General features: G+C 47.4%; 1 protein-coding gene across 1 annotated transcript in view; it reads left to right on the top strand.

Annotated features, from left to right (window-relative positions):
- Window positions 1–25,838, top strand: part of PLRG1 (pleiotropic regulator 1) — a 165,243-nt gene that overhangs the window by 127,861 nt on the left and 11,544 nt on the right. The window contains exon 14 of the mRNA XM_086962327.1: window positions 15,265–15,458. Coding sequence (XP_086818453.1) covers window positions 15,265–15,458 — 194 coding nt within the window. The remainder of the gene's footprint in view (window positions 1–15,264; window positions 15,459–25,838) is intronic.

Raw genomic sequence — 25,838 nt, 5'->3', positions numbered from 1 at the left:
TCTGATACTTAAGTAGATGCTCTGGGTGGTTAAGTATCCTTGAGAAATTTGTTTGGGTAATATATGTTTTTAAAATGTTTTGATATGCTGGTATTCGTCCGCAGGGTACGGGGATAGGCTTGCTACGCTATTCAGTGCTTATGAATATTGAGGAGTATCCCCTGAAAGAAAAGGATAAATTACTTACCTGTAATCCTAGGTTCGAGGCATGTGGGCTGCTGAATTCATATCTGTGCATAGATCGCCGCCTAGTGTTGGGTCCGGATGATCGCACATTGTTGTCCTGGAAGAGTCTTCGAAGTATCACGAGATAGGTGGCTCCTCCCCTGGACTACAGTGCGCATGGGCATCGACTCCATCCCCAGATTGTTTTTTTCCGCCATTGGGTTCGGATGTGTTCGGTTCCCTCTGTCGGAATCGATAGTTGTTAACTTACTTTGTTTAAGACCAAAAGGTTTTTCGGACTTGCGTCGGTATTGTCTTGTTCGGGTTCGTAATTTCCTCGGCTCCGAACTGACATTGCCCTTCCGCGTGCTTTCGGCGCGGACGGGCCTACTCGACGCTCCTACCACTTCCATCATGGAACGAAGTCCATTTAAACGGTGCCCGGTGTGTGCCTCGAAGTATCCGCATATCGATGTACACCTTTGTGCAACAAGTGCTTGTCGCCGGACCACGACGAGGCCAAGTGTATGGCCTGTTCCAAGTTTCGGTCCAAAAAGACCCTCAAGCTCCGCCGAGCTGCGCGCCTGGAGGCCCAGCGATCTGCACCACCTCCTACGGACATCTTCGACGCTGAGGATGTCGAGGACGACGCTATCCAGGAGATCACGGAATCTAACCCAGCGTCGGAGGTCGAGGACGACTACGACGCGGAGGACGAGGATTTCGGTGAAGTCGTCGAGGAGGTAGGGGACGACGACGGGGCCCTTGCCACCGTAGAGGATAGCTCGGACGAGGAGCTTCCTCAGACTGACTCCGGGGCCATTCACCATGATGAGGCCCAGGTCGAGGGATCGCCTTCGGGCCTTACCCAAGACCTTGATTCCCGTTCCACGGCCCCGCCTTCCGGCCCGGCCACGGACATTGATACGGCGCCACTCCCGGTGCCGCCAAAACCAAAAGTGAAACCAACGGTCTCGACGCCAGACGTCTCGAAACCGAAAGCACGGATCCCGCTGGTCGGGTCGAACACTTCGGAGGCCTCGGCGCCGAAGAAATCTAAGATGGCCGTCGAGCTCAAGAGCCACGCCAAAATGGCCGACCCAAAGGCTACTGTATCGAAGCCGAAGGTTAAAGGGTCCGACGCAGCTGCGTCGGCGCCGAAGACAGTCGACGCAAGTAAGGGTCGACTCGATCCCAAAAAGAAGGTCGACGACCATAAGAAGTCCACTCTCGACCCAAAGAAGCGGCAGGACGACCCCAAGTCCCTCACTGCCTCACTTCCACTCGACAAGGCCAAGGGGGCAACAGCGCCAACTCCGAAAAGCGCATCATCGGTCGCCACCCCGAAACCAGCTGCAAAAGACTCCCTCGAGCCGGCGCGTCCCTCCGCCTCGTTCACTAAGAAGGTGATGGAGTCCCTTCAACGGATTAGGGAGGGGACCGCAGCAGTCGAGCCGAAGGACCCTGTGCCGCCCAAGCCTCTAGAAAAACCAGCGAAGGCGCCGACACCGATTCTCTTCACCTTGCCACCGAAGACGGCGCCGAAAGCTTTCGCAGCAAAATCAGGGGCCGGAGTGCCCGTGAAGGTGTCTTCGACGCCGAAGCCAGCGTTGGTGGTCCCCGGCCCACGGCCACGGCAACTGACGGAAGAAGAGCGTCAAGAAGTTTTCATCGACGCCAACACGGGCAGGCTCTCTCTCCTCAAGAGAAAGATCACCCCTGAACCACAATTAGAGCCTTACAAGATTCCACTTAAAAGAAAGATGGACTCTGCTGGTGCCTCTGCCCTTATGGAGCCCATATCACCACAAGCTCAAGAACTTTCACCCACTCATTCCCATGTTGAGGAAGGTGATGGCAACGACGAGGATGAGTATAGCTACCCCGTCTACTCAGACCCAGAGGATGTGACTGAACCATGGTCTGCAGGTGGCGATCCTGGGGACCCGCATTCAGGGCAGGAGCCTCAGCTTTTCTCAGCCAAAACTTCCCCAACTGAGAACTCTGCGGCTTTCAATGCCCTCATTGAGAGGGCGGCAGCCAATCACAACGTCGACCTCCATGCTGACCCACTGGACGCCGACTTCCTCTTTGACACCTTTTCGGTCTCTGAAAAAACTGTAAAAACTCTGCCGATGCTGAAAGGGGTGTTGAAACATGCGGCTGAGGTGTTCAAAGAGCCCACCCGGGCAAGAGTCATCAACCCACGAATCGACAAGAAGTACAAGGCAGCGCCCACCGATCCTACTTATATCAAAGGACAGTTGCCTCTGGATTCCCTGGTTGTCTCCAATGCACGCAAGCGAGCCAACTCACAGACTACGGGTGCTGCTCCTCCCCCAGACAAGGAATCAAAAGTCTTTGAGGCTTCTGGGAAGAGGGTGGCGGCGCAGGCAGCCAACATATGGCGCATATCCAACACACAGGCGCTACTAGCGCGTTATGACAGGGCACACTATGATACTCTAGAGACCCTTTTGCAGCACTTACCCAAACAATATAAGGAGGCGGCAGAGATGTTGATACAGGAGGGGAAGCTTATCACCAATGCTTCCATTAAGTGCGCTCTGGACGTGGCTGACACCGCCTCGCGAGCGATTAACATTAGCGTGCTGCTTTGTAGACATGCATGGCTAAGGATATCTGGGTTCAAGCCGGACATTCAAACTACCATCTTAAACCAGACGGTCAACCCAGACCACCTGTTTGGCCCCGAGGTTGATACCACCCTCGAGAAGATGAAAAAGGACACCGACACTGCGAAGTCTATGGGTGCCTTGCAATCCCAGCAGTTTCGGGGTGGGTCCTTTCATCGCTCCAATACTAGAGGCACCTCAAGGGGTCAACTCTCACAGTCAACGCAATTCTACAAATGCAACACCCAAACTTCTTATACCAACAAAGGTCGGGGTGGATACCGTGGCAACAACGTCAAAGGCAGAGGACGTGGGAACAACAGCTCCAGGTCCTCCACCGCCAACAAGCAGTGACGCCTTGTCACTGCCCCCCGACCACGCAACACCGGTCGGGGGGGGACTCCAGCAGTTCCTGTCCATGTGGAAGTCCATCACCACGGACAGGTGGGTCAGAAAACTTATCCAATACGGTTATTGTCTGGAGCTCACATCCACTCCACCCAACATACCCCCAAAAAACCGTCCTATGTCCGGCGAGCACTTGCACTTATTGCAGCTAGAAGTCAACGTCATGCTGCAAAAAGGGGCAATAGAGCTCGTGCCCTTGCAGGAAACAGGTGCAGGAGTTTACTCCCTGTACTTTCTGATTCCAAAGAAGGATGGATCCCTCAGGCCCATTCTGGACCTCAGGCCACTCAATTTTTACATCCTCTCGGAGCATTTCCACATGCTCACGCTGCAGCAGGTTCTTCCACTGCTTCAACAGGGGGACTACCTGGCAACTCTGGATCTGAAGGATGGGTACTTCCACATTCCACTACATCCTTCACACCGAAAATACCTCAGGTTCACCATACAAAACCAACACTACCAGTTCAAGGTTTTTTCCTTTTTGGGGTCACCACGGCACCCATGGTTTTCACAAAGTGCCTAGCAACGGTGGCGGCGCATCTCAGACGTCAAAACATTCACGTCTACCCCTATCTGGACGACTGGCTTATTCAAGCAAAGTCGGCCCAGCAGTGTGCCGACCACGTGTCCCAAACCATTCACCTTCTGCACGATCTGGTGTTCTCACTGAATTACCCAAAGTCCCATCTCCAGCCCGCTCACATACGGCAGTATCTGGGTGCGACCATAAACACTCTGGCGGCTACAGCAAAGCCGAATTCAGTGAGGATCAACAGCATTCAATCGCTGATCCAAAATTTCAGACCTCAACACTCGCTTCCAGCAAGAGTGTTCATGCAGTTGATAGGCATGATGGCCTCCTGCATCTCCATTGTCCCGCACGCGAGACTACATATGCGTCCGCTTCAGGAGTGCTTAGCACGTCAGTGGACGCAGGCTCACAACCAGTTGAAAGACCTAGTGTTGGTGAGCGGTCGGGCATACAACTCTCTGCATTGGTGGAATCCACGAAACCTTTGCAAGGGCCGACCGTTTCAAGAGCCTGTGCCACAGATTATCCTGACAACGGACGCTTCTCTCCAGGGATGGGGAGCGCATGTACTCCAATATACGGTGCAGGGACTAAGGACGCAACAGCAAAGGAAGATGCACATCAATGTTCTGGAACTGATGGCGATCTTCATGGCCTTAAAGGCATTCAAAGTACATCTGTGCAACAAGGTCGTGTTGATCCGGACGGACAACATGACGGCCATGTACTACATTCAGAAGCAGGGAGGCACACACTCTCCGCAGCTGTCTCATCTGGCTCAGAGCATGTGGAAGTGGGCCATTCAGAGGAACATTTTCCTCATGGCAGAGCATCTCCCAGGCAAGGACAATCAGATGGCGGACCTGCTCAGCAGGCACAGCCACCAAATGCACGAGTGGGAGATACATCCATCAGTACTCCAGCCGTACTTCCAAAGGTGGGGTTATCCAGAGATAGACCTGTTCGCCACAGAGGAGAACGCAAAATGCCAAAGCTTCGCCGCCAGGTTCCCACACCCACAGTCGCAGGGCAATGCGATATGAATGAACTGGTCAGGCAAATTTGCGTACGCTTTTCCCCCAGCACCTCTGATACCGCTGGTGGCACGCAAGCTCAGGCAGCACTCGATGACTCTCATCCTAGTTGCTCCAACATGGGCTCGCCAACCATGGTACACCACGTTTCTGGAACTGTCCGTGGTACCGCTTCAAAGGCTACATCTCACACCCAGCCTTCTGACGCAGAGCCATGGCGACATTCAGCACCCAGATCCGCAACAGCTCAACCTGGCGATCTGGCTCCTGAAGTCCTAGAGTTTGGCTACCTCAACCTTCCTCCCAATTGCATGGACATCATTCGGGAGGCTAGGAAGCCCACTACTAGAGCCTGCTATGCGGCGAAATGGAAGCGGTTTGTCATCTATTGTGCAAACCACAACATTGATCCGCTAGATGCTTCTATTCAGAACATCATCTGTTACCTGTTCCATCTATACAAGTGTAATCTGGCCTATACTTCCATTCGCATTCACCTGTCTGCGATGGCCGCATACCTCCAAAATAGACAGCACCTTTCACTTTTCAAGGTGCCTGCCATCAAAGCTTTTCTGGAAGGCCTCAAAAGAGTCATTCCGCCACGGACTCCACCAGCTCCTGAATGGAACCTCAATGTGGTTCTTACAAGACTGATGGGTCCTCCCTTTGAGCCACTACATTCCTGCGAGATTCAGTTCTTGACATGGAAAGTGGCTTTCCTTGTAGCAATTACATCGCTACGGAGGGTTAGTGAACTGCAAGCCCTCACAATCCAAGAGCCTTTCTTCCAAGTTCATTCAAACAGGGTAGTGCTCCGCACTAACCCTAAATTTCTACCCAAGGTTGTGTCTCAGTTCCACATCAACCAAACCATTGAGTTGCTGGTGTTCTTTCAAAATCCTGAGCCACTGGCGGAGCGGATGCTCCACACCCTTGACGTTAAACGGGCCCTAATGTATTACATTGATAGGACCAAGGATTTCAGAAAGACTAAGCAGCTTTTTGTCGCCTTTGCGCCACATCACAAAGGTAACCCTATTTCCAAGGCTGGTATTGCTAGGTGGATCATGAAATGTATTCAAATCTGCTATGCAAAGGCAAAACGCACTCTTACCATTCCACCAAGAGCCCACTCCACCAGAAAGTTGGGGGCCTCTATTGCTTTCCTTGGAAACATTCCCTTAGAGGACATATGTAGAGCAGCCACATGGTCTACCACACACACATTTACTAAGCGTTACTGTGTAGACGTGCACTCCAAACAGCAGGCAGCTGTAGGGCAGGCTGTTCTCAAGACACTTTTCCAAACTGCTGCAGCTGGCACGGGCGGCCGCCGCTAATGGAGGGACTGCTATGTATTCTATGCACAGATATGAATTCAGCAGCCCACATGCCTCAAACTGCAAATGCTACTTACCAGTATGCATCTGTTCTTGGCATGTAGGGCTGCTGACATTCATATCGCCCGCCCTCCTCCCTGGCGCCTGTAGCAGCTGCAGTATTCACATATATACTCATAGCATGGTCATCATTCACTGAGTTTCACTCCATCTTGGCCACAATGGCTAAAAACAATCTGGGGATGGAGTCGATGCCCATGCACACTGTAGTCCAGGGGAGGAGCCACCTATCTCGTGATACTTCGAAGACTCTTCCAGTACAACAATGTGCAATCATCCGGACCCAACACTAGGCGGCGATCTATGCACAGATATGAATGTCAGCAGCCCTACATGCCAAGAACAGATGCATACTGGTAAGTAGCATTTGCATTCTCTTCCGGGGTATACTCCTCAAAGTCCTAAGCAACCCTCCCTCCCTCCCCGGACGAATACCATGAAAATATATATATATCACCTGTGGTGCATGATGGGAGCTTGGGGGTTCCTGGAGGTCTTAAAGGCACAGCGCCAATTTTCCAATTGTTTTCTATGCAGCCTGTCTAGGCTAATCTGCCTCTACGATCTTACCTTTTTACCTTTAAAAATAAAGGTTATGTGCTTCAAAGCAAACTCAAGGCAGTTTTCTTAATATATATCATATGTATATTATGACTTGTATGTCTTTATTTTTTCAAATGTAAAAGTTTTACATGCAATGATGGCAGTTTTGGAGCCTAGTAATATGTTTTCAGGCTGTATATGGAAATATATATCTATCCATATACATAACTCTGACTCGATCGTGCGACTTGGTTAACCAAATACACAGGTACTTAAATTTATCTTGCAATACCATCTCTGAGCACGCCGACGTCTGGACTGGAGGATACCCGACTAGCGAGAAAACCAAGGAGTTGTCCCAGTTTATGCGATATCCGGAGAAGGAACAGCAGGACCGTATTATATGAATTAGTCTATGGAATGTTTGACGGGGCCTTTGTGTGTATAGAAGGATATTGTCTACATATAAAAATATGCGCTCTTCCCAGCCACCTCCTAGGTCTATGCCCCTCACTACTGGGTCTCTCCTGATCCATGCTGCCAGAGGCTCTAGCACCAATGAAAATATTATCAGTGACAGTGGACACCCCTGTCTCGTTCCCCTGTGCAACGCGAAGGCTCCAGAGATGACCCCATTGACCCCAACATGTGCCATCGGAGTAGTGTATCCTTTTGGACATTGTTTGGCAGATATTACATTCTTTACTTGAAAGGAAAAATGAGCACACCACACAGACTTTGTGTATGTCGAAAGTTGACTTTTCCTGCCATTAGTGGAGTATTTAATGAAAAGTGAAAGGACTGTGATAGCAAAACAGATTAAATCTTTGGAAAAAGAGGTTTACGTGGTAAATGGTACCTGTAAACTTCGAGTATACAGTTGTTTTCTCAAGAGAAAACCTCAAAAAACTTCCAGATGTTCCTCTCTCAAGACCCGGAAAAAAGCACTGACTGAGGTAGGCAGCTAATAGTGAAGATTATATAAACTACAAGTGGCTCCGTTGAATAGAACCAACCAATTTCATTTATAACCAAAATATTTTCAAAGAGAAAAACACATGTACTAAATAAATTAGTTTGTGTTTTTTATTTTATTTATTTAATAGATTAGTTCATTCAGTTTTTCTATAAAGGCTGACGGACAAACAAAAACATATATAAATAGTGACTAATGTGACAAATGGTGAAATAAACCACAGTAATATCAAATGCATAAAACAGCACCAACATAAATACACAGGATCTCTGTCCCCTTTTGAATTTCAGCAATAACCAGCAACAAGCAAAGCTCCACGATTGTTTTGAAAGACCCTATTGACAAGGACTTCTACAGCAACGTTAACCAGTCTCGGCCAATACCATCAATGCCACATCCTCCTCCTCATGTGCCAGCATGCGAACCACAGCCTCCTCCTGCGACATGACACCTGCTCCAGTTCCATGTCCTGTCCCTCCAATACTTATGGACACGGGGAACCAAACCCATTTGAATGTCGGATACGGAAGAAGGTGAATTTGCTTTTTGGAGAAGGAGAGGAAGATAATGACTGACTTCATAACAAGTGGGATTTCTACATCCTTTCTGAAGAAGGCAACACATCACCTACACATCCTGATTTGCCTCCAGATGATATTGGCTGATTTCCTTCTGGAAAGACCGGCAAAAAGGATTGACCTCCTCATGACTTTCTGGAGCAGTAGTCATTTTTATGATTTTAAAGAAGACATTTGAAAATCTCTATGGTTGGAGAATCTCATACAAAAACATACACTGGCCACAATTTAGGGACTTGCACCCAGCATGTATGGTTTTCCACATGAAACCTGAATTTCATCTTTGCGGACGGTACCTGCGTGGATCAAAAAAATCTTGTTAATCTAGCTTCAGCTCCTCCATACAGGGATGACATGCACATAGATAACTTGAGGGGACAGAGTTAGGTCCGTGGCTGCGACATTCATAAAAGGTGCACGTGCCTTGGCCATACTGCAGTGAAGCAATTGCCGGATGTTCCACAGTATTTCACTCTTTATCAATCTAGTTCCAGATGGTAGAAATGAAGAGGCCAAGGCCATTATCAATGAAGGTGCAATGTGTCATCAATACAGCATTATTTGTCTCCAACAACTTCACAGGCTCCCATCAGCTCACAGAGGCAGCAGTCCCGCACAGGCAGGAATGGCTTCAGGCAACATCCTCTCATCCAGATGTTGATGCAAAGATTTTGGACATGACTTTTGATTACTAACTTTATTTTGAAAACATGTATATGATGCCTTGAAGAACGTCAAGATGGTCATGGCATGCTCCCTAGGAGCTTTACGGTAAGGACATCACACCACCACTTTATTTTTGCGGATCAGAGAAAGCTTCTCCCAGTACAGAGGCCTAAGAAGACCTTTTCTTCAGAGATAATCAAGGCACGATTTAGACTACTCTCCAGGCAGAAGTCAGTGACAAGGCTATGGCAGAACTTCTGTAAAGAAAATTGAGTTTCATAACCACATTCCTAGAACAACCAGATTAGAGCTTTGACTTTCACCAGCTGCCCCCTATATACTGGAATGCTTCCAGCTGTGGGAAGTTTTTTTTCTTTTACCCTTTCTTGGAAAGCAGTAGCTACACATCTCTGGGTGCTTCAGGTAGTGCAGTCTGATCAAAATCTGCATCCACAATCCATACAGAACTGAACAGCTAGAGATTTCCCATATTGGAGCCATAGAAAAGGACTACCAGAAATTAAGGATTCTGCTCTGGTCAAGAAGAAATTAGGCACGTGGAGGCTAATACTAAACATTTGAAATTTGAATGATTTCATGAAAAAACAATCCTTACAAATAGTAACCCTCCCAAGACATTTTTCAGGAAAGAGAGTACTTCACCTCCCTGGATCTTCAACATGTGCATTTTCACATCGTTATGCATCCAAATCAGAGGCAGTACCTGTGATTTGTAGTGGCCGGGAAGCACTATTAATTCAGGACTCTTCCATTTGGCCTGATGTCTGCGCCTGACATACTTACAAAGTGTCTGTCACTGCTAGCTGCCTTCCTTCGAAGACCAGGCCGCCAATCGTACCTGGCCTGTACTTGGATGACTGTTTGTCAGAGTTATATCCAGGAAAGAGGCTTGTGCCGTCTGCATCAGCCTATTGCAAAGCGAAGACCGACCCTGAATAATCCTCAATCCATCCTGTCACAAAATGGCGGTCTTGGGGCAGTTATGAACACTCAACTGGGGATGGCTTTGCCTGTAGAAGAATCTTAATAAAACTTCAAGCCATGGCAAAGATTTTTTGCTCCAAGGAAACCGTGCCAGTCAGGATATTCAAATCTCTCTTAAGTTTCATGATGTCTTGCATTGACCTGTTTCTTTTCTGCAGGCTCCAGATGAGGCCTATTCAGGAGCTACATCTCCAGTGGAAACATGCAACTAGCTCATGGACCGTCACTGAAAGTCAAAAGACAGCTCAAGCAAGCCTTGCTGTACTGCATGTTCCAATCAAACTTCAAAGACCATGTAGGAAGCTGGCTCTTTAGATAGTGGACCAAAAAGAGGTACCCCCGGGTAAAGAGTCCAGGCAAACCCCAAGAGTAACTACAGGGGCACAAATGACACCCCAAGTGTTCTTTTTTTATGGTACTGTGGGCAAGCATCTATAACCCACACAAAGGCAGGAAGTTACACTACACTCCAACACCAATTTATAAAAATAACACATTTATATACATTTATATAAGATCATCGGAATACAGTATGCACTTTTCAAGGTATGAATTTTCACAGTTTTCAAAAATGTGCACTTAATGCAAGTTCTGAATTTGTATCCTATGGAGGAAAAACATTTATTACATTTAGACACTTGTCAGCAACCTACAAGACTGTTCTTCTTGACTTAAGTTGAGTATGGGGCAAGGTCCAAGGCCACACCCAAAAGGTCACCTCAGGTAGCTCTAGGCCATCTGGGTGCAGATGTGTGTCACAGCGTCAGGTGTCCTACTCACTTCAATGGGAGAATGGTCCGGCTAGAAACAAGCTGCAAGCTGGGACTGGGGGACCAGTCCAGGGGAACCCACAGCGGAGTTCGACCCTTGAGATCTTCAGGCACACAGGGTCATCTTTGGTCCACTTCTCCTTGGGCTGTGGGGCTCTGGTGCAGTGGTGTATTTTGGGGTCGGATTGTTAATGCAGGAGTCTCTGGCGGTTGGAGGGCCCTGCAGAAAGAGGATGCAGGCAGCGACGAAGTCCATTCTGGCCAAACCCGAGCGTATGCTTAGCTCTTGTGGGTCTGGGAGCCCTGTTGGCACCATCACCTCCCTTGGAACTTGGGCTCTGGAACACAGGTTCATGGGTGCATTGAGGCATCTGGTGACTGCAGACTCACTTATTTGCCTTGTTTTGGCAGGAGGGCCAAGCAGGATAGCTGGGCCACTCACAAAGTGGGTCTCACTATCCCTGAAGTCTCTCGACGTACAGGTCAGTCTTCGTTAGCGTTGGTTTCCGGTCTCGGCACAACTAGCCTTAGCTGCTGCAAGGGGACCTGTACCCCTGCGATTGGTACTGTGTGGCTCCAGTCGGTCCTGATGTCCCCACACTTGGAGCGAGGGTGGATCTAATCTGTAGGAGCACTACCATCTACTCCTAGGTGGCTGCTGCTTTGGTAGACTTCTTAGGCTGCAGGTCGGTGTACCGGGTCTTGCTTCTTTGATGCCTGCTGCGACAGGAGAGTAGTTCCTCTACTTCAAGGGAGTTTCTTTGGCAGTTTGCGAAGCACTGGTAGCCCTCTGGTTTCTTGAGGTCTGCACAGCGGTAGGACAAGTCCCTACGCACTCTATATGACCACTTCCTGTGGGAAGTGAGCATAACCCTGTCCTAGAATTCCTGAGTTTGCCATCATCAAGATGGCCTACTCTAAAAAGGCGTGTCCACTTCAGGTATTCCACCTTAGGGGATGGTACTAGCCAAGGGTGGGCACACCTCCATAACTGGTTAATTTTCCTGCCTGTCCAGGTGCCAAAGGGCTCTGGACAAAGTGGGTTGGCTTCCTTTCCTGTGAGGGAAGACAGACTCCCATTTCAGAGGTGGTGGTTTATTTGAAGCTCCCCTGTTTTGGAATGCTAAACAGCAGGTCATCCTGTCAGGTGGGGGTGTGAACAACCTTTTCCTAAGCACACTTTGTTTCGGACATCCTGAGAACCAAGAACTTTACCCTTGGGGGTCAGATACTCGTCTCTGGCGGCAGGCTGGCAAGAACCAGTCACTCAACACACCAGAGGCTGGTAGGTTTTCAGGGGCACCTTACAGGTGCCCTCTGTGTGCATGAATTAACAAATCCAACACTGGCATCAGTGTGGGTTCAATAATACAAGATCTTTTGTACCAAACATCCCTACTTTCACTGAATCCATCATGTAACTGGAGAACTTGTTTTCACCAGTGTCCAGCATATGCTTTTTAAATGGCTTAACTGATCACTTGCAATATCTATTAATGGAACTAGACATCACAGGGGAAAATCTGCTCATGCAAATATGTCCTCACATAAAATATAAGGCACCTGCCTTAATGCTGTAAGGGTGACTTACATATATTAGATACAGTGACTTTGGCATGACACACAGGAGTGTGTTATGTTGTGTTTTCACTCATGGTTTGCACCATGTCCCGCAGCCTGCCATAGCAGTCTATGTAGAACTGGTGTGTGGGTTTCTTGAGGTGGCATTAGATATGCTGCAGCCCTTAGGGATCCTCTTTAGTATCCATGCCTTGGATACCTTGAGTACCATTTACTAGGGATTTACAGGGCTGCTAAAGTCCACTGCCAATTATAGCACAATTAGACAAGACCTTGTTTTAGCGAGGTAGCACTTGCCCTAAGATCTGGTTAGAAGGTCTCAGTGCACTGTCCGAGTCGGAAATCAGCATCTAGTAGATAAAAAAAGGGGTAATAAGTGAGTGGTGGGTGGATGGGTGGTAACTGCAACAAAACTCCAGTTCCCTAGAGCACGTCTTCCATTCAATCCTTCAACGAACAGGGTAATCACAAGAAGGGATATGTCACTTCAAGGATGGGGTGCACACATGCATGAGATGAGCTGCCCCTAAGAGTCATGTGGTCAGAGGCAGAGAAGGAACTCCACATAAACGCTCTGGAGTTATGGGCCATCAGGCTACTCTCGCATTTGTTCCTTCAGGGGACAAAACAAGGTGTGTTGCTTCCTTATGGACAACACAACCTCAGTTAAATACTTTGCGAAGGCTGACATTGCCATAGAATATCTCCCAGAATGCAAACATGATCAGGCTGATGGTTTCAGCCACACCCTTTTAGATTGGAACCAATGAGATCTCCACTAGGATCTAGCAGAATTCAGCCTTAAAAAGTTGCGCCGCTCATCCTGGAGAACGAGAAATGCTGATACTAGGCCAGCAGTTTTCATCAACTGGGTTATATGGGAAGTGCCTTTTCAAAGACATGATCAAATATCTTTGCTTTTGTGCTTTTCTCCAGATTTCCCTCATCTCCAGGGTGCTGAAGCAGATCAGTGTGTCCATATTCTGATTGCCCCAGCATGGCCACTTCAGTTTTGGTACAGCAACCTACTGAGGCTGACCGTGTATCCCTGAAGAGACATTTTAGCGCAGGTCCGTGCACCATCCACATCTTAGAGCTACTGTGCTAAGTGGGGAAAATTCTGCACATGGTGCAAACATAAGTGCCTTAACCCAGTCTCCATGTGTGATCATCATTTGCTACTGTACTTTCTAGAGCGAATTAAAAATGGCCTTAAGTATTAATGGTTATGGCCTCTTGGCTTCAATTTCCAGATTCCGAAGAACAGAAACTAATTCCTCAATTTTACTCCTATAAAGAATTATAAAGCAATTAATAAAATGACTCTCTGCGGCCTTCACTCCAGTGAGGCATCCTCCATTTCTGTGGTAGCTAAACTCTGTGTTGAACCAACTTGTGTTGCTTCCTTTCAAACCCATCCATAGAGCACAATGACATTCTTTTTGTGAAAGACCAGACTTCTGCTCACTCGTAATTCAACAAGGAGAGAATTACAGTAGTTCAACATAAAGGAACTTCACCAAAGATAAATAGATTTTATGGACCAATTCAAGATTCATGAAATAAGTCCCTACAGTTTTTCACTTTTATATGACCATGTTCTTTGGTGTTTTATTTCCTCTGAACCATCCACTTCTGCAGAGAGAAGCTTGCACTTGCTGGATAACTGCAGGTGCATCAGTTTCAATCTGGACAAAACCAGGTGCTTGCATTCTTCAGATACATTTTCTCATTCAGCCATTCGAGAAGAGGCCGCCCAGTGTCCAAACAAGGCATTGCATGAAGGCTGTCTGCCTGTATCTCCTTCAGTGACAAGCCATAGCGTCTGCTTCAAGGCTGAGTGTGGGGGCACTCTACCAGAAGCATGGCAACCACAGCTGCACTCTATACCGGAGTGTCTTTGCAGGACGTTTGCCTTACAATTGTGGCTAAGCAGGTATAACTTCACCTTTATATGGAGTTTCTTTTCTGCCTCTGACCACATGCCTCTCAGGGACAGTACATGCATGTGTGCGCCCCATCCTTGAAGGGACGTATCCCATCTCTCGTGATTACTCTGTTCGTTGAAGGATTGAATGGAAGAAAGACTTGCTCTAGGGAACTGGGCTTTTTTTGCAGTCCCCCCCCATACCCCCCCCCCCCACACACACACACACACACTCACTTTTTGCCCCCTTTGTATCTACTAGATGTTGATTTCTGACTAAGTACACTGAGGCCTTCTAACCAGATCTTAGTGCCAGTGCTCCTTCCCTAAAACAAGGTCTTGTCTAATTGTGCCACAATTGGCAATGGGCTTTAGCAACCCTGTAAATCCCTGGAATTACTGCCTGGGTGGGAATGTTTCAGCAGGCTCAACAGTGGGACAGGCAGTACTACGTAACCTTCAGTAAGGTAAGTTTGCTTCCCATCTTTTTTTTTAATTTGTATGGATTGCTTGCTATTCTGATTCAAGCATTTCAATATATGAAAGATCCAATGCTGGATGAGATTTGAGTTGTGTAACTCTGGTTGTTCAGGATTGGCATCTTTTATATATTTAAATGGACTCTCTCATTCCCAGTAAGAGGCTCACTGCTTCCAGCAGACTTAGATATGGTAGCCTCCGGGGTGAGTAGAAAGCTCAGTCCTTCCTCCTCATTCTTTGAAATTTAGGTAGTTTCAAATGAGGTTAATGCGCTACTAACCAAACATTGTTTTTGAAGCCTAGCCCCATTTTAACACTGTTTTCTGCTACCTAAAGTCACTGGGGATTCCCATCCTGACGACAGGGAATGATTCAAGCATATGACTATAAAGATATCATCACTGGAAAACTGAAGTAACAAAAATAACTAATTTCACACAAGGTGGAGAGAAAGAGTTACTATAATGTAAATGGTATAAAAACTACATACGACAATCTGTTATCTTGCAGGCCATGCCCTTCTGTCCAGGTTTTTAACTAATATGTTGTAATTGTTTCAGCTGATAATGGCACAATGCATCTTTGGGATTGGAGAACAGGTTATAATTTTCAGAGAATTCATGCCGCAGTACAGCCAGGCTCGCTTGACAGTGAATCAGGAATATTTGCATGCACTTTTGACCAATCAGAAAGCCGGTTAATTACAGCAGAAGCGGACAAAACAATAAAGGTGTACAAGGAGGATGACACTGCGGTATGTATGATTTTATATTCAGCTCACAGTGATATCTTTTTAAGGAATATTGTATTCTGTTGTATTTCTGGTATGAGTAACTTGTATTTACTAATGGCTTCTTTGATAAATCTATTGTGTGGTGCTGCACATCTTAGTGTTATAGCTTGTGATGCATGCTTTCAGTTAAAAGTAATATGGCAGATCTGTACAAAAACAAATTTGCACCTCTTTGAAATAACTATCAATGTAAAGGATTTTTCATTGTTATGGAGTTTGAAATCAAGCTTTTCTGAGGCAAAGGACGTAGCTAAGGTGTCATAATATGGAGGAAAGAAGCTTAGCTATCATGATGTATTCTTTCTACTTCTTTCCCCATTGAAAGACATCTCCTGTAGTCAATCACATGGGAAGCACAGTTTTCATAAAATGATAAGTATTGGGGGTGTGGCCAACCAACATGGCCACACAGACGTAATACAGCGCAGCTCCGCTCCGAGCACCGGAGATATGACCGGCACAGCGCCCGAAAAGGGATTCAACCGCACAAACTGACAGCGTAAGATATGCGGCACCGGAAGGGCCTTGAAACTCTTGCTCTTCATCGCCTTTTGCCCCGGTGGACCGATTGACCCACGCCGCGGAGCAGCACCCAAGATGGCAGCTGCAGAGTCGGAAGGATCGCTAGCACGCAACACAGCACGTCGTCTCTACACCCGGGCACAGAAGAGAATAACAGCAGTGCTGAGACACGCTTCAAAACTGGCGGGTCTGGCCGGGAACCCCCGGCGCGAGGATGAACACGTAAGACTCACTGGCACCATGGCACTCAGGTGGAAGGCCTGCATTGCAGCAGATGAAGGTTATGGGGTAGCCTTGGGTCCCCCTGAAAAAGTACTTTAGTGGTGCGAGATCCCTAGCCTGGGCCCTGCTAATGGTGCCTGACCTCAATATGGCACCCAACAAGCCTCCATGTTAACAAGGGATAATACATGGAACTACTGAACACAAGAGAACTAGAGCCACGGTGTGATACCCCGAGAGAATCGAACTATAACTAATATCAGCAACTGCAAAGAAAGGCGAACCGGAGCTGTGAGAGAGGATCCGACCCTGATGTAAGCAGCCATGGTCGAACGCCAGGTGCCCTGGGGGCCAGGGCCCCATTGATTCCCATGCGAAGCCCCATTGCATGCTGGTAGGCCCCTTGCTAGACCAGAGTTAAAAGAGCAGAGGGCTGCTCCGCGCGGAGCGAGGACCAAATCCCCGTGCCTCCGAAGAAGGCTCAAGGCAATAGTCTCTAACTACTACGCCCCAGCGGATGCTCTGGTGAAAAAAAGAGAGCGACAGGGGTGCAATGGCTCTCACTCCTGAAGACTTAATGGCGTCGCTGAGAGACTTTACGAAAGAGCTGCGGGAAGATATTAAGGCCCACTTAAGCACCTCGTTCAATGCATTCAGAACAGAGATGGCCACAAGAACGGTGGCACTGCAAGCTCAGTGGGATTTCGCACCCTTGATCTAGAAACGAAATGCCGAGAACTAGAGGTGCCAATGTCCCCCTTGGAAGAAAGATCTGCCAACTTGCACAGCCAACTTCGCACCACCATCCTCAAATGCGAAGACTTCGATAACTGTTCTTGTAGAGAAGACAAAAGACTGGCCATTGGCTGGCCCTCCTGAGCAGAGACAATGGGTATTACATGTAGAATGGCGGTTAACTATATGTCTTGGAATGTGAGGGGCCTAAACTCCCCCCAATAAGAGGCAACGCCTGTGGAAATTTCTGGGAGATAATCATATTGGGATAGTGCCTCTGCAAGAAACTCGCCTAAAAAAAGGCGACGATCTGTATCTGAAACACAAAACGTATCCCTTAATTTTTCGCTCCTCAACTACCACAAAACAGAATAGGGCCGCCCATTCTCTTTCACACCTCGGTTCGCTTTCATCCCCACAACACTAGGACTGACAGGGCAGGGAAGTTTGTTATGGTCAGGGGTGATCTGAGGGGACGACCGCGCACCATAGCTACAGTGTATGCACCCAATACAAGACAGCTGGAGTTCCTACTCCCATGTCTAGTGACACTGGAGCAATTTTCCAGAAGGGACATGATCTTAGTAGGGGATTTCAACCTTATATGGGATCCATCCTTGGATACGACTCACCCCCACAGAAGAGCTGGAGGGGTCTTTAGTAAATCATTAAAAGCCTCCTCGCAACTCATGGGCCTGGTAGACACGTGGAGGTCCCTTAATCCCTCAACCCGAGATTACAAATTTTTCTCCAGCTCCCATAGAACATACTCCAGGATAGACCATATCTTCACTAGTCTGGTGCTCTCCCAGTCGCTTCTGGGAGTCGGCTTCCACCTGATATGTCTTTCCGACCATGCCCTTTTAGAGATATCACTCAACTGGCCAGCCCCACGCACGAAACACGTCAGATGGTACTTCCCCAACTCCCTTAGCAGAGAGATGCTCCTTCGGGTTGAACTACGGGTAGCGTAGCGTTACCATAAACAACCTCAAAGATACTTCCTGTGTGAACAATTGGTACGCCTTTAAGGCAGTCATAAGGGGGAAATGTATAGCCCTAGCCCCCACACTAAAGAAACCGCAAACTGAGGAGAGGCTGTTGTTATAGGGGGATCCACAAATGGAAGAAAGAACACATAAAGACACCCCATCTGTACAAAAGTAACAGCACTAAGGGGGGAAGCTGTGTGCCATATATACCAATAGAGCCGAAAAAAATCCTGTGACTTCAAGCCAGAGGATACGAGGGGAGTAACAAAATAGGTCCACTACTGGCACACCAGCTTAGAGCAAATCAGGAAAAAGAATACATTAAACAAATAATGGATGACGTCACATACATAAGCGAAAGTGGGATATGAAAGCCTTCAGGGATTTTTAGAGCTCACTTTACACTGCGGACACCCTAATAAAAGAAGACAAAATTAATTACTTAGGCCCCCTAGAGCTGCCGCTGGTTTCTCCTGCCACCAACATTGAACTAAGCAAACCCATCTCTATTGAGGAGGTCCAAAAAGCGATAGGCGCCCTTAAACTTCAGAAAGCGTCAGGGCCTGACGGGCTGAGCGTCCTCTTTTACCGAACATTTGCAGCTGAATTAACCTCCCACTTGGCAAACCTCTGTAACGAAATAATCTCAACGCGTCTGTTTTCTTCCACCATGTGGGAGGCTTTAATTACTATAATACCCAAAGCGGGGAAAGATCCCCTTATACCGGGCCATAGACCCCAAACTTTACTGCAAAATATTGGCTAGCTAACCGCACTAATCCATCCCGGTCAATCGGGCTTCATCAAAGGGCGACAGACCCATTATAATGTTCGCAGGACACTTCACATAAATGAGCAAGTACCGAAAAAACACACCCCGGCGGCTCTTCTTTCCTTGGACGCGGGGAAGGCCTTCGACTGAGTTGATTGGTCTTTCTTATACCTCACTCTGCATCAATTCGGATTTAATGACTCCTTTATAGGTATGGTGCAGGCCAACTATCATGCTCCCAGATCCCGAATCCTGATGAACCGGGAGATCTCTGACTCTTTCGAGCTCTCTCAATGGATGAGACAGGGCTGTCTCCTCTCCCCTATTCTATTCGCCCTCTGCATCGAGATGTTGGCAGCGAGACAACGGGCTGACCAACATTTTGGTGATCAGGTTTGGCACAGATGAGCACAAAATTTGGCTCTTTGCTGACTATGTCCTCCTGCCAGTCACTTATCCGTTAATTACCCTTCCAGCCATACAAACTGAACTCACACTCTTCGAGGCATTAGGTTTCAAGGTGAATGGGAATTTGCCTAGACTAGGTGCCAGTAAGTTCCGATTCTATTAAGGACTCTTAGGCGAGTGTTATGCCTTCTTTCTCCGCTTTATTTTTTACAGCAGCGATATAAAACTACAACAAAACCACATTTCCCATGAACACTTGGGAAAGGAAAGAAAAAGTCTGTCAACATGAGTCCTTCCTCTCTGACCGCACTCCAGCCAGCCCTGATAGTCCTTCCACGGTGTTTCCTCATACTCTTTCTTTGCGCGATGCACTTTGTGTCCGATTTCTACGCATCGTGCTTGGAACCATCATTTCCTGCAAAAGAGGCAGTGTCAGTGGCTGAGCTGGAAAAACAGTACCACATAGCACTAGGCAACAACAACTGTAAGCAGCAGCTAACAATTAACAAATACATATAATCCCCATGAATAGATTAAAACGGGAAGGGTCCACTTCACGGGAGTCCTTAATAGAATCGGAACTTACCGGAACCTAGGCTAGGCAAATTCCCATTCTATGGCAGGACCGGACGCTTCGGATTATGTCAGTTCAAAGCTTGTCGACAACTAGCCTTGCCACCTCCACTACCGGCTTGAAATAGAGCCTCTTAAAGGTAGAATCTGAGGACCAATTGGCCGCATGCATCAGATCCTCCAACCGTGCCTCTAGGGCAAAAGCTTTAGATGCTACAACAAACAGAGGAAGGTCGTAGGGAAAATTTGAAAGATCAGCCCTGGTTCACATCCCCTCATACAACATATAAACAACAACAAGAACCGGGGTCTAAAGGCCACAAAGTCTAGCCAGCTATCCTTAACTCCACTATGGTGAGTTGATGCCCAAGTCAATTTGGAAAGCCTAAAGAAAAAAGAAAAGAGGAAACTAGTGCGTGAGAACAAATGGTACCGTGCAAGTTAAACAAGATCCAAACCACCAGTATGTGGATTGCCATCAAATGGACTCGGTGATCAGTCCTATCATATGGTCCTCCAGCTCATGATATGGTACGTCCCTTGATCATCGAGACAGATTACCATTCAATTTTGTATGGACTGGATCTTGTCCACAAGCACATATGGACCGCCATAGAACAGCTAATCATTGGTGGCTATAGTGAATGAAGAAGCAGGGCAAAAGAAAATGACAACGTGGTGAGTTAAAATAGAGTGATGTGTCCAAAAACTACTATTTTTACTTGTGATATAGGCACATCCCCTAACTAAAAACAGAACCAGTGCAAACGACAGTAAGACCAAATAACTGTCAGGAAAAAAGGCCAACATGTTTCAGCCTGACGGGCTGTTAGTCCCTCGGCTTTCGTCAGGGCCTCTGCTCTCAAAATGCTGCTATTGGAGGTTGACTGTGGTCTGCAACTGGGCTGACAACCTCTGGGGACATTGGTCCAAGAACAACATGTCGTCCAAGTAGACAATCATTCGCACTCCCCTCTCCCTGAGGAACTTCACCACCAGCTGAAGGACTTTCGTGAAGCACCACGGTGCAGAGGATAGTCCGAAAGGTAGTGTGGGGAATTCGTAAACCTGACCCACCTGAACTGCAAAAAAACGCGATCAGGGGGAAATATAGGCACCGTCAGGTACGCATCCTTCAGGTCCAGCCTGACTATCCAATCGTTCGGTCTCACGACGCCCAGGAGGAGGTGAATGCTCTCCATTTTGAAGTGGCGGTACACCAGTCACTCGTTGAACTCCTTCAAGTTGATAACCGGGCGCCTGCCACCGTCTACCTTGTCGACGAAGAAGAGATTGCTGACAAACCTCTTGGATGCTCCGCTGAAAAACAAATCGCCCCTTTTTGGAGGTGGGCAGAAATCTCCATACGCGCTGACAAACGTTGCTCCACAGGCCCCATGGCCTGATCTACAGCCCTGTAGATAGAATTGTCCACCGCCTGGTAAAAATCATCAACCCAGGGGAGGTAGCTCAGTGGGTCCTCCTCCTGGTAGTGATCCTGATCCACCTGCATGCTGAGTTACAGTAGGCTCCGCAGGGTCCTGAAGCGGCAGGCAGCCTGTGTGCAGTAGCACAAGGTGTATATATATGGCCCTTACTAGGCACAGATTTGGAGCTGGGAGGAAGCCCAGGCGAATTTGGGTGGCCTAAGGCGCACAATTGACAGGCAGAGCCCTAGGGACACACCAGCCCTTCCTTATCCCAGGGCAAGCCACCCGAGACAGTGTCCCTGCGCACCTAAACACAATGCTAATTAGGACCCCACATGGTGTTAAGGGAAAACACACTACTGACCTCAGAGGGTGTTCAGATTGAAAGAAAGAATTACTGACCCCCAAGGGCGTAAAACTGGGTGGCAGGGGACAGGCAACCTCGAGCAAGCAGCGACAGCCAGAAAACACTGATTTTCGCGCTTCAAACTTGCGCTGCCCACAGAGAGGAGAGTCCGCCCCCTGGCGGCTGGAGGACCACACCGCACCAACTACTGGGCACAAATCGCGTCCGGTACGCCCTCTGCGTCCCGCGATTTACAGGAATTCAGCAAAAACCGAAAAATTACGTGGGACAGTACAGCTTTAAACAGACATCACAAAAACATTCCCCAAACCCAGGAGCTGAAAAAAAGCGACTTAACTTGCTGCTGGCCAGCGAAGAAAGAGGATGATGAAACACCGTGGAAGGACTATCAGGGCTGGCTGCAGTGCAGTCAGAGAAGAAGGACTCATGTTGACAGACTTTCTTTCCTTTTCCAAGTGTTCATAGGAAATGTGTTTTGTTGTTTTTATATTGCTGCTTTAAAAAGAAAGCGGAAAAAGAAGGCATAATCCGAAGCCTCCGGTCCTGCCATAGAATTTATCTAAATCCTTCCTCCTCAACTTAACACTAGCCAGAGAAAAGATGGCAGAGTTTGAGGACACGTTCCCCTTCACCTGCGTCTGTAAAGAAATCACCTACCTGCGCATAAGATCACTCCCTAAATTTTGAACCTCTATAAAGCTAACTTCTGCCCCTCCACCCCAATTGCAACAACTTAAAATAGATTTTAAAAAATAAGGATCAGCATTTATTTCTTGGCTAGGCAGAATAAATGCACAAAGACATCACTAAATATAATCGCTCCCTGTTTTTAAGAGAAGCGCACTATAAAACTATGTACGAATGGTATCCACACCCCTAGAAACTGTACAAGATTTTCCATAACACCTCCGATAAATGTTGGCATGGCTGAGGGATGTTGGGAGACTTTGTCATATTGGGTGGGATTGCCCCTCTATTCAACCCTTCTGGAAAGAAATATTCTCCCAAATTAAAACTATCCTAGGATACCCAATTCTAGACACCCCTGAACACACTCTCCTGGGGGTGAGGGACCCAAGTCTGAAGTGCCAAACCCAAGGGGACTGATCCATCATGTGGCTGTGCTTGGAGGCGGCCAAGATGGCAATAGCTGCAGCATGGAAAAAACTAGAAGCCCCTTCCCTTACCCAGTGGCATGCTCGACTGTTGCGGGCATTAGCCCTTGAGCGAATGACAGGTATTATTGAGGACTCACGGAGGGGCTTTGATTAAATATGGAATACCCTGGTGAGTTACCTATCTGAGGGTTTATCCCTGTTTTCAGGCGGGCCTAGATTACGAACGCTCCATCTTTCAGATTTAGAGACTTGGGCTTCCATTTTGCCCCTCTCGGTGGATGGGTTCAGCGGTATCTAGTAAAACCCTTGAAGATGGTAGCCGCGAGGTACCCTGGGGATTTGATGGGGAAGTCCTGGGGGCTTGCCAGCCCCGAAATGTATGCCTATTTTGACACACAACCATACCCACCTGGACCAATTATTCACATCACCAAGGAACAGTTTATTTGTTTCTGTTTTTTTTTCAAGTTTATTTTGTTTTTTGTTTAAGTTGCACATTACCTGGGAACCCCCAAGCACAAACTCAATCTGCAGCCTAAGACATATAAGCTTTATACTGGGAATGGTGTAAGGATGACCTATTACATCTGGTGTAAAATGTGAAGTTAAACAAGCTATGTCGAGTACTTGTGAAAATGCTGCGTTTATTTTCAGATATCTGTAACTCTTGACATGTGAACCGTGAGGAACTACAATGTGTTGTCAAATTCTTTAAAATCAGTAAAATGTTTTTGACAAAAAAAAACAAAAATAAGTAGTGTGGAGGCAAATCCAGGTGAATCATTCTGTACTTTCCCCGCCTCTCTGTGCTTACCACTTTGAGAAGTCTAGGAGGTCAACCAGAGAAGGGATGACAATATGAATATGGAGAATTCTAAATTGGTTGTAAATTCTTTAAAATCAGTAAAATGTTTTTGACAAAAAAAAAAAAAAGTAGTGTGGAGGCAGATCCAGGTGAATCATTCTGTACTTTCCCCGCCTCTGTCTTTACCACTGTGAGAAGTCGAGGAGGTCAACCAGAGAAGGGATGACAATATGAATATGGAGAATTCTAAATTGGCTGTGAGGAAACTGGCACAGTTGCTGTGAGATGAAGTTAAGCATTTCTGGCCTTTTGTGCACAGCCTCATTAAGGAGCCAGGGGACTTTTTAAGTGTTTTCTTTTCAAAGATACCATGGTTTTCTAGTCATTGTAGCACCATTGTTCGAGGCATGTGAGCAGTAATCACATGCTTTGCATACTCCTGCCATCTAGTATTGGGTCTGGATTTTTGCAACTTTTTGTTCGAGGAAGTCTTTCCAGTCACGCAGTAGGTGACTCGTCCTTTCGCTGATAGTGTGCATGGGCATCGACTCCATTGTTAGATTGTTTTTTTTCCACCATCGGGTTTGGACGGTTTGCTGTGCTCCGCTTTGAAATCTATCCTTAGTTTCCCCCTAGGTGTGCACTTATCTTTACCTCTACGGTATTGTTTTTGAATGCGCTTTTTCTTTCCGCGGTTCGATATGAAAGTTCAAGATTTCGGCCACATCATCTGCGGGCTGCCTTCCGGCCCATCTGCGTCCTTTTGGCTCATTGTCGAGGAACGGACTCCATTTAAATTCTTTGCCATGTGCCACGTGAAATATCCACGTACGGACTCTCAATCGGTGTGTAATCTGTGCTTGTCCCCCGAGCACAAAGGGCAAAACTGCGACACGTGTCGATCCTTCAGATCAAAGAAAACTCTCCGTGATCGTCACTCGACGTCGAGGGATGTATGACGTTACCACGCATACTTTTACCACGCATACCTTTACAACGCGGTATTTACAACGAATACCGTTACAACGCATAGCGCTTAGAGGTGCTGGATAGTGGTAAGTATAATTTTCTATTCCAACTCCAGTCACTGTGGACACTAGGGAAGGTGTTGGATAGAAAATTAAACTTATTCCCTATCCTAGAGCGCCCCCCAGCACAATGCGTTGTAATGGTATGCGTGGTAATGCCTGCGTTGTAATGGTAGTGCGTTGTAAAAAATGCGTGCTAAAGGTTGTATACCGACGTCGTGATATGCAGCGGTTGGATGTCACGCCGAACCTCTTCAGCGAAGATTCCAGCGGCAGAGGAAGAGCTGGCTTCAGCTGCGTCTGACTCCGGATCATACTTACAGATCGACCTTGAGGACGATGATGTTCCGGAGGGACTAGGGGGAGCGAGTACCGAAGACACCTTCTACCCCCCTCCCACCGTCCCTAAAAAATCTAGGCCTTTAGTACCACCTCCGCCTCAAGGCAAAGGTTTGCACCGAGAAGAGGTTTCTCATAGCTCCGCACCAAAATACTCTGAAAAGTCTTCCGGCTCGGGACCGAGTCAGCCAAAGCCCAATTCGGAGCAGAAACTTTTGAGCTCTAAATCCAAGTTGGGTTCCGAACCAAAACCTTCGGAACCAACACCTTCGACACCGAAACTCAAGAAACAACCCTCTGAGTCGAAACCCTCAGCACCGGAAGGACATTCCTGCTCGGCTCCGAAAGCTTGGGTGCCGAAAAGCAAAGATTTGCCTACAACACAACCGGAGCCAAACATGACACAGAACCTCTTATATAAGATCCGAAACAGAAGTAACTGTATATTCAACCTGACACAGGGCATATCCATGCTAAACCACTATCTAAGCACAAGCTTTCTGATGATGACAGCCCATGCAAAATTCCTATGAAGAAAAAAAGTGTAGGCACTAGTCCTTTCCATACACTTCCATCTCCTCCTCCTTCCTTTCCACAACAACTTGATCCATTACATATTACACCTAGTCAGTCTCCTCCACCTCAATTTGACGCAGGTGACACTGAAGATGATGATGTACAATTACCAGATCTTTGGACGGACTACACAACTGGTCCTCCACAGGATATAGACCCAGATCTTTATCCTGCCAGTCTATCTCCACCTGATGACAATATGTCATACCAACAGCTTATTGCTAGGGCAGCAGAATACCATGGGGTGGAGCTACTTAAAGAGCCTCTAATAGAACATTTTCTCTTTGACCCTCTAGGATCACATAAATCCAGTCAGACACTGCCTATGCTCAAGGGTATGTTAATGCAAAGAGGACCGATGAACTATTAGTTCAACAGATGCAGTGTGCACAGCCAAGAGATCGGACCGTCGGCCCTTGTGACTCCATATTAAAGTTTGAACAAAATGATCATA

This window comes from Lissotriton vulgaris, chromosome 3_1 (assembly GCF_964263255.1).
Source record: "Lissotriton vulgaris chromosome 3_1, aLisVul1.2, whole genome shotgun sequence".
Lineage (NCBI taxonomy): Eukaryota > Metazoa > Chordata > Amphibia > Caudata > Salamandridae > Lissotriton > Lissotriton vulgaris.
Note: the sequence above shows the minus strand (reverse complement) of the source record. Positions and strands in the feature narration are given on the sequence as shown.